This window comes from Salvelinus alpinus, chromosome 3 (genome assembly GCF_045679555.1).
Source record: "Salvelinus alpinus chromosome 3, SLU_Salpinus.1, whole genome shotgun sequence".
Classification (NCBI taxonomy): domain Eukaryota; kingdom Metazoa; phylum Chordata; class Actinopteri; order Salmoniformes; family Salmonidae; genus Salvelinus; species Salvelinus alpinus.
The window spans coordinates 32,930,814-32,940,822 of record NC_092088.1 but is presented as its reverse complement, the minus strand read 5'-3'; the positions used below and the strand labels follow the sequence as shown (position 1 = coordinate 32,940,822).

Sequence of the window (10,009 nt, the reverse complement as noted above, 5' to 3'; positions counted from 1 at the left end):
TGTAGTAACCCACTTTTTTTTTTAATCAATATTTTATTTTTGAGATTCTTCAAAGTAGCCACTCTTTGCCTTGATGACAGCTTTGCACACTCCGTCAAGGCAATCAAACAGGAAAAACGGGCAAAGTGTCAGTACAGAGACAAAGTGGAGTTGCAATTCAACGGTTCAGACACGACACGTATGTGGCAGGGACTCCAGACAATCAAGGATTACAAAGGGAAAACCAGCCACGTCGCGGACACCGACATCTTGCTCCCGTACAAGCTAAACACCTTCTTCGCCCGTTTTGAGGAAAACACAATGCCACCGACGAGGGCTGCTCATGAGGACTATGGGCTCTCATTCTCCGTGGCAGACATGAGTAAGACACTACGCTGATCCTCAACACAAGGGCCCCACAAGGGTGTGTGCTCAATCCCCTCCTGTACTCCCTGTTCACACATGGCTGCGTGGCCATGCGCGCCTCCAACTCAATCATCAAGTTGGGAGACGACACAACAGTAGTAGGTCTGATTACCAACAATTACGAGACATCCTACAGGGAGGAGGTGAGGGTCCTGGCGGAGTGGTGCCAGGAAAATAACCTCTCCCTGAACGTCAACAAAATGAAGGAGCTGATCTTGGACTTCAGGAGACAGCAGAGGGAGCACGCCACCATCCCCATCCACAGGGTCACAGTGGAGAAGGTGAAAAGCTCCTTGGCGTACACGTCACTGATAATCTGAAATGGTCCACCCACAGAGACAGTGTGGTGAAGAAGAACAGAACCTGTTCAACCTCAGGAGACTGAATAAATTTGTCTTGACCTCTAAGACCCTCACAAACTTTTACAGATGCATCATTGAGAGCATTCTGTCGGGCTGTATCTCCACCTGGTACTGCAACTGCACCGCCAGCAACCACAGGGCTCTCCAGAGGGTGGTGCGGTCTGCCCAACGCATCAACGGGGGCACAGTGCCTGCCCACCAGGACACCTACAACACCCGATGTCACAGGAAGGCCAAAAAGATCATCAAGAACAACAACCATCCGAGCCACGGCCTTTTCACCCCGCATTCATCCAGAAGGAAGGTCAGTATAGGTGCATCAAAGCTGGGACCTAGAGACTGAAAAACAGCTTCTATCTCCTTTTAAATCAATGTGTCACTGATTAACTCTGCCTCAACTCTGCCTATTTCTACATATGGATTTGGGATGCTTTTGCCAGAGGGCAGCCTTAGTCGTTTGATGGGAAGACCATGATTGGATAGGTTTTACACTATATATACAAAAGTATGTGTACCAATGAATATTGGTATTTTATATCACTTGCACTTGTAGAGGCCTTATCAAAGGCTTCTAAACTGGCTGTGACTACAGGGCAAAACTAATCAAAAGGACATGGCTGACACCTCAAACGTTAAAGGTTTGAGACTTGCTTCCGCTCTATGTTTCCTACATACTTTTAGTTGTTGGGGAACTACTACCACATTTCAGTTAAACTCTTACTAACGGGTGCAAAAATATAGCCTCTTACAAGGAACGCCTCAAAATATGTTAAAAATCCAGAAACAGCAATACCATGCACCCACTAATGTGAATTATGGTGCATTGTGGTCAAATGTCAGCAGGGAAATAATCTCTGTCTCATTATCCTATTTTTAGGCGTGCCTTGTAGGAGGCTACGTTTGTTTCACCCGTTAATGAGAATGCTGTACTCCACAGAATACAGTACCATACCATATTTTTGGAATCTAAAAACCTTGTCTTGTAATTCTACAGTAATTTATTGGCTACTATATGCTAGTAATTTACTGTAATTCAGTACCAAACTACAGTACCATATTGTGTTTCTGGAATCTAAAAACCTGTTCCTGTAAGTTTACAGTCATTTTCTGGCTAAGGCCAGTAATTTTCAGTACCACCCCACTGAATACAGTGCCATACTGGATTTTTGGAGTGCCAAAAACATTTTTAACAGTATGCTGCTGTAAATATACAGCAAAACAGGTAACACAGCACTGTAAAAAAAAATTTTTTTAATTACCTCGCATAATGCATTGCTATTTCAGTACTCTACTGTAATATACCATTACAGTAGTTAACTGTATTTTTTTGCTATATATTTACAACAATTTGTCACTGTGTACACATAGAAGTGTGCTTCATTCTATAGCTAAAGGACTCCTGATATCTCCAGGAGTGATAAGTATAATTGTAACTGTTGTCTAGTACTGTCTTCTTGCTAGCTAGGGCCATCTACTTTAAGTGCTGCCTGTCTTCCCAGGGCCTACTTGGTATGTGAACTGCTGACAACTTTCAGATGATTGTTGACACATCAACCAGGGTCAAGGAGCCGGGCAATTTGTGACTTGTTTTGGTAATTAATCATTGGCTGTATTGGAGGGGTGTGGTTCTCCTCTCCTAGGCAATTAGTACAGGGAGATGTGCGCTTCACCTCTTCCAGGCAATTAGCAATTTGCAATACTTCAGGTTTCTCAGCGGCAGTCTCGTCTGCAAAACTAAGATGGTCGCCGAAAACAAAGACGGTTCTGCCGTGTTGTTCTGCTGAGCGCTTTGAGGAAGGCTCTGCACCACTATCTTACTTGAGTATGTTACCTAGATATTTTCTGATCTCATTTTGCAGCTTTGGCAACTATGTGTGTGTTTTCTGTACCTGTTCGCTCCTCTCCCTGTGGGCTTTACAGACGCTCCCCACCCCTTGGTTGCAACCCTTCCAATTTATATGTTGTCTAGTACTGGGTACACTAAAGACAACAATTATACTTATCACTCCTGGAGATATCAGGAGTCCTCTAGCTATAGAATGAAGCACACTTACCGTGGCTATGTGTACACCGTGACAAGAAAAATACAGTTAGCTACTGTAATGGTATATTAAAGTACAGTACTGAAAGATCAATTATGGGGGGTAATTTTACAATACAATTTTACGGTAAAGTACTGTATTACCTATATGTGGAATTCCAGGTCTCTGGCAGCATTTGGAACTGCCGATCTGCAGTCAAGAACGCAGAGTTCATCCCAGCCTATGCTGCCCTTCAGTCCCCTGACCTTTTGGCCCTGATGGAGACATGGATCACCCCAGAAAACACTGCAAGTACAGCTACTCTCTCTTCATCTGACTACATTTTCTCTCAAGGTCCAAGAGCATATGGTCGTCGAGGTGGTGACATAAGGCTATTTTGTATTGTCGACATTTGGAATGTTTACTGACAAATGTTCTGTTTCCATCAGGCCTGTGATGATATTTTTTGTCCAACGTGTACTTTATGGGCATACAAAGGTTGGATGGAAACCTGGTTAGAGATGTCTTATTCATTCAAATGTCAATTATTTGTCACTTGAATCCAATTGGTAAAATTATTTAACATCAATTTGACTAATTTAATGAGGGTGCTGTCTCAACCTGATGTGAAATTTACATGGCTAATCATATCTTTGAGTGTGGCTGCCTCCCATCTCTCTGTGTATGTGAGTAATTCGGAGCAGATCTCTTCTGTTTCACTGGGCCTCTCTTGGGAGCTGAATCCATTGAATAGTCGGAAAGAGAAGCGGTGTCATGAACATCTGAATCGTCAGCTGAGAGATCTGAAATATCCTCTTTGGATGGCTTTCCAAGGGTCTTCTGCTTCACATCTGCAGATTCAAAAGGTATACTGTATACCTTACAGATGAAGTCCTACTTCTTGGACAGTTCCCTCGGGAGAAAGACTGACATCTTTCAAGATTTGTATCGTCTTTCGGGATTTGTATCGTCTCATCATATATACAGTGGTTCTTCCTTTAAAAGTTTTGAAAAAGGCTTATGTGTGTGGTAGATGGTGCTAAATTGCGTCATTCTGGCAACAATGGCTGACACTTAAATAACTTGCCATAGAATTCTGCAGAACCCTGCAGGCTGTGCTGCAGTACTCCGCAACTTTTAAAGGAAGAACCACTGTATGGCTTCTTTTTCTGTCTCTAAGTCTATAAACTGCTTTAGCTCCCTCACCTCTTAAAACGGCAGTTGGTGCAGCAACTCTGGTTATTAACACCAACACGGGTTATTTTACACCATGGAGTGGTAATTTTACTATTAGTGTGAATTTAATAGTACAAAGCAGATAATTCAGTCTATGTTCTTACTGGTCTTAGACTATTGCGAAATCATCAAGATGAATGCAGCTGCCACTTCATTAAAGCCTTTAGATGCATTTGACCATAGAGCACTTTGTTTTATTATGGGTACAGGTTCAGTACACATCCCTGCATTCTCTATCATAAAGTAGTCTGACCCTCTTTGAGGTCAAGTAGGTCAATTCGTTGCTCTCTTTACCTTTATAAAGCTCTTTTACATACTGTAAACTCCCTCTGTAGCTAACATCTACAATAACCATTAGACGTACGAGTCAGAGTTATCATACACAGTCTCAGGGATTGCTAACTCTGGAAATTCCTTTGTTCTGCACCCCCAAGAATCCAACAACCAAAATAATGAACTAAAGAGAAAAAAGGAAAAGACAGACAAAAACAGCAAACAATGCAACAACAAAAAAATATAATAATATTAATACATTTAAAACAAAGGACAACTAAAATCATAACAGCAATGCCAACTGTGTATGTTTGTTCGCATGTCTGGCACTATTACATGTGTGTGTTCTTGTATGTGTTTATTTGAATGAGAGTGTGTGTGTATATGCATGTGTACAAACACGTGCACGGCATCAGCCTCAGGAAAACCGGCATTAGTTGTAAAAACACTGCCACTTAGTGTCATTCAAATGTACTTTTAATTGTTTTATTTAGACTTTTTAAAACGTAATTCTTTTTTTTTTTTACAACAGCTCGTAACCTGACACCTACCATGCAGCCTGCACACAAGCACGCACACACAGAAACATAGGGCCAGAGGAAGAGCTGTCATTCATTGAAGGTAAGCAAGACATGGAAGCAAGACATAGGTGGCGAGTTACCCGATGATATATGGCAACAAAGTATTGAGCATATCCACACAATTTTGCATAAGGCATGGACTTATTCAGGTTAAGGTTTTGCACCGACTCCATTACTCAAATAACAGATTGGCAAAAATATACCTAAATGTGGATCCCAAGTGTTTGAGATGCCACCAGAGTTCAGTGACTGTGGGACACATGTTTTGGTCATGCCAATCTTTTGAGTGGCCTCTGCCTCAAATGGGGTCCCATTCTCACATATGTGTAATACAACTGTTAGCCCCAACCCGGTCACTGCCATTTATCGGGTACATGCCCTAGACCAGAATGCTACCTCGTTGCTTTGCTTGCTCGCCGCCTTGTCCTCTTTCACTGGAAGTCTGCAAAGCCGGCCTCCTTTATGCAGCAGGTTAAGGAGTTGATGTCATCTCTGCCTCTGGAGAAGAAGTACACTGTGCATGGGCGCCGAAAAAGGTTTAACTTAACCTGGTCTCCCATTAATACAATAGGTGGAGAGCCTGTCTTTTACTTAGTGTAACTTGCATAGTTTGGTAAGCAGTGATGTCTGTTCTAGTGGCCATTTGTGCTGATAAGAATTTTTATGTAACTTTTTTTAACCATTGTTTTTGTTTCTAATACTGTTTGTTTCTGTTTCTTTCCTTTTTAACTTACTTTTATAGATTCCTTGGAGGGGATGGATGAAGGGAGGGGAGAATGAGGGGTTTGGGTTGTAGTATTTTTGTTATATCTGAAAATAAAAGTAAAAAAAAAAAAGTGAAGTAAAAATACATGTCCTGTATAGTTGGCTAGTATAGCACAGTCTGTAACCCTGTAGCACATGTATATGTTTTGGTCACATCACTGCAGTTAGGGGTTATACTAATACTAAATGGTACTTCCTTACGGATCAACCTTACAGTATCATCACAATTCTACAACTGAGTATGGCAATTATTTAATTGAAGTACAAGATCAGAAGCTGCATAACATGATACACACATGAGTCAGAGTATGCAAGATGGAAAGAGAGCGAGGCAACTTAATGCTCAGGAAATGTGACATGTTATACAGTATGTGTTGATCACGCAATTCCACATGACCCATTTCTGCTGAGAAGTTAAAAAGCCTTCTATCCTTCTAATGCAGAACATGGCGAAAATGACATGAATCGCCAATAGTGTAACAACGGCCCTGTACACACTTGGATTATACAACCGATTTGATGCAACTGTTGTTATACAACAGAGAGTTTTTCCGTAGTGGTGGTTGTGTCAAAATATTTATCCAGACAAACTCGGATGTATCACAAAAATATCCATTGTGTCAAATGCATTGTACATTAGTTACATTATAGGAGTGTATATGGGGCTAACTAGTGGTCGGTAGAGGCCTGCACGGGCAGGAATTTTAAGCCCAAATCCTACCCTTGCCCGCTACATTTAGGCCCTAACCTACCAAGACCCGATTGCTTCTGCCAAATTTAAAGCTCTACCCGAAACCCGAAATCAGAAATAACTTCCCCTGATAGTAAAAACATTAGCTGCTCTTCTGTCTAACTCGCTCCTTATGCACACGGCTCTGAGTCGGTGAATATCCATAACAACGGCTCCGCTTGGGCTGCTCTGCTCAAAACTCAAGGTACATTATTTTCTGTTAAATAATCTCTGACTTATATTTGACGAGGTTGAAGCAATTCTGACACCATGTTATCATATCAGTCAGAAATGACTCTACTGCGTAGCAGAGCACGAGCAAATGGCTCAGCTTCAAAAAGTTGGTGATCAATTTTGTGATACCCGAGCCCTACCCGTACCCTAGTTATTGATTTAAAAAAAACATACCCTACCCGGCCCTAACCCAATGTATAATGTCGGGCCCCGTCGGGCTCGGGTAGCAGAGCTCTAGTGGTTGGAAACAAAAGTAATACAGACGTGACAATTAATTCTGGACCTGACTGCAAGCTGAATGAATTAAGAATGAATACAGCAATCTACAGATGAAGTTGGAAGTTTACATACTTAGGTTGGAGTCATTAAAACTTGTTTTTCAACCAATCCACTAATTTCTTGTTAACAAACTATAGGTTTTAACAAGTCGGTTAGGACATCTATTTTGTGCATGATACAAGTAATTCTTCCAACAATTGTTTACAGACAGATTATTTCACTTATAATTCACTGTATCACAATTCCAGTGGGTCAGAAGTTTACATACACTAAGTTGACAATGCCTTTAAACAGCTTGGAAAATTCCAGAAAATTATGTCATGGCTTTAGAAGCTTCTGATAGGCTAATTGACATAAGTTGAGTCAATTGGAGGTCTATCTGTGGATGTATTTCAAGGCCTACCTTCAAACTCAGTGCCTCTTTGCTTGACATCATAGGAAAATCCAAAGAAAATCAGCCAAGACCTCAGAACCACGTTCATCTGTACAAACAATAGTACGCACGTATAAACACCATGGGACCACGCAGCCGTCATGTCTCCTAGAGATGAACGTACTTTGGTGGGAAAAGTGCAAATCAATCCCAGAACAACAGCAAAGGACCTTGTGAACATGCTGGAGGAAACAGGTACAAAAGTATCTATATCCACAGTAAAACGAGTCCTATGTCGACATAACCTGAAAGGCCGCTCAGCTAGGAAGAAGCCACTGCTCCAAAACCGCCATAAGAAATCCAGACTACGGTTTGCAACTGCACATGGGGAGAAAGATCATACTTTTGGAGAAATGTCCTCTGGTCTGATGAAACAAAAATAGAACTGTTTGGCCATAATGACCATTGTTATGTTTGGAGGAAAAAGGGGGAGCCTTGCAAGCCGAAAAACACCATCCCAACCGTGAAACACTGGGGTGGCAGCCTCGTGTTGTGGGGGTGCTTTGCTGCAGGAGGGACTGGTGCGCTTCACAAAATAGATGGCATCATGAGGTAGGAAAATTATGTGGATATATTGAAGCAACATCTCAAGACATCAGTCAGGAAGTTAAAGCCTGGTCGCAAATGGGTCTTCCAAATGGACAATGAACCCAAGCATACTTCCAAAGTTGCAAAATGGCTTAAGGACAACAAAGTCAAGGTATTGGAGTGGCCATCACAAAGCCCTGACCTCAATCCTATAGAAAATCTGTGGACAAAACTGAAAAAGCGTGTGCGAGCAAGGAGGCCTACAAACCTGACTCAGTTACACCAGCTCTGTCAGGAGGAATGTGCCAAAATTCACCCAACTTATTGTGGGAAGCTTGTGGAAGGCTACCCAAAACGTTTGACCCAAGTTAAACAATTTAAAGGCAATGCTACCAAATACTAATTGAGTGTATGTAAACTTCGGACCCACTGGGAATGTTATGAAAGAAATAAAAGCTGAAATAAATAATTCTCTACTATTATTCTGACATTTCACATTCTTAAAATAAAGTGGTGATCCTAACTGACCTAGACAGGGATTTTTACTAAAATTAAAATGTCAAGAATTGTGAAAAACTGAGTTTAAATTTATTTGGCTAAGGTGTATGTAAACTTCCGACTTCAACTGTATGTCCTAAAATATGTGAGATACCTCTAACACAAAATGTACATTATGAACCTATAACTGGTCTAGATGCAGTGACAAATACCCAATATAAAACATGTAAAACTTCAAAAAGTAGAAAAGAAATTGTGCAAAAGATTGTGTAAAATTCATAAGAGAGTCCTGCAAAAAAGTATATGACAAATACATAGTATATCACATTACACAACACACACACACACACCACACATTTTCCCTTTAAAAAAACATTGCCCTCGTAAAAAAAACAGTTCTTCGACAGTGTATTTTCCAGCCCTTTCCCCTGGTTCCAACTGTTGTCTTTCGGGAACCTTTTAAAAATGAAATACACAACCTCAACGAATACAGACAATTTAAAATGCCAACAAAAACAATTGGCAGTAGTGGAGACTTGTTGACAAAGAAGCAGCCGAAGTGGAAAGAAACAGCTTATCAACTTTTCCTTTCAGTGACCCTGAATGGCTTGGCATGTAAACAAAGACAGGATCAGATGGAAGAGGAGGAGGTAGGGAATGGCTCTGGAGAACGAGAGAAAAACAGAGAAGGGATAAGACATTTGACCTTTGGCTCAAATTGCTACAGACACTGACATTGTGCAAATCACAATCAGATAAAATACTTATTCTACTAGAGACACCTTAATTCATACTTTTAAATTATTATTATGTGAGCTAAACATAAAATATATACACTTCCGTTCAAAAGTTTGGGGTAATTTAGAAATTACCTTGTTTTTGAAAGATTATTATTTTTTTTGTCCATTAAAAGAACATCAAATTGATCAGAAATACAGTTCTAAGTGACCCCAAACCTTTGAATGGTAGTGTATCTTTTTTTAGAAAGTACTAATGTTACTGTCGCCACTACAACAAAAAAATAAATGCATGTAATTTTGTCCTTAACATTTAAATTAAATACTGTAGAATTCCATTCATTCCTATGGAGGACTGCTTTTCTGAGGAGTGCCAATATGGCCGACTGGTGGCTTCAAAACATCTCATTGGCCAATACAAAGCATCAGCAATCCAGGGTTTATATACAGATGTTCTTCCTTTAAAAGTTGTCATACTGCAGCACAGCTTGCGTGCTGCCACATAATTCTATGGCACGTTATTTAAGTGTCAGCCATTGTTGCCATTAATGCTAGTTAGTGCTAGTTTGACCACCAGATGGCATTTGACAGTATTTAATATTGGCTGCACTAGAGAATTGTTTTTTGTTGTTGTAAGAAAATAAAAAAGTCAAGAGGTCTGAATACTTTCCAAATGCACTGTATATTGGGAGGTACCTCTAAGTGTTGGCGGTGGCCGACTGGGTTTGACCATGTTGCTCTGTGAGAGGGTTTCCACTATCCAGCTGAGTGCACTCGAGCAATACTCCAACTAGGAAAGAATGGTTAAATTTTTTTTGTTTGAGAGTGAAGTTCAACTAAATATTCCAGTGCAAGCTTGTTCTCTCACAGCTAAATGTAGCTACCGTTAAGTTATAAACACCCTTCCAAGACATTCTAGATACATTT

At 40.7% G+C, this 10,009-nt stretch overlaps 1 protein-coding gene and 1 long non-coding RNA gene across 2 annotated transcripts in view; one reads left to right on the top strand and one right to left on the bottom strand.

Annotated features, from left to right (window-relative positions):
* Positions 1–2,443: 2,443 nt before the first annotated feature.
* Positions 2,444–5,726, top strand: LOC139570575 (uncharacterized). The gene is made up of 4 exons (XR_011674110.1): positions 2,444–2,589; positions 2,971–3,654; positions 4,830–4,918; positions 5,621–5,726. It is a non-coding gene; the product is annotated as an uncharacterized lncRNA (long non-coding RNA).
* A 153-nt stretch (positions 5,727–5,879) lies between these two features.
* The window catches only part of LOC139570574 (transient receptor potential cation channel subfamily M member 4-like), a 70,292-nt gene continuing 66,162 nt past the window's right edge, over positions 5,880–10,009 (bottom strand). The window contains exons 26-27 of the mRNA XM_071392540.1: positions 9,779–9,872; positions 5,880–9,008 (exon numbers count right to left, since the gene is read on the bottom strand). Of these exons, the coding sequence (XP_071248641.1) occupies positions 8,977–9,008; positions 9,779–9,872 (126 nt within the window). The 3' untranslated portion in view covers positions 5,880–8,976. The remainder of the gene's footprint in view (positions 9,009–9,778; positions 9,873–10,009) is intronic.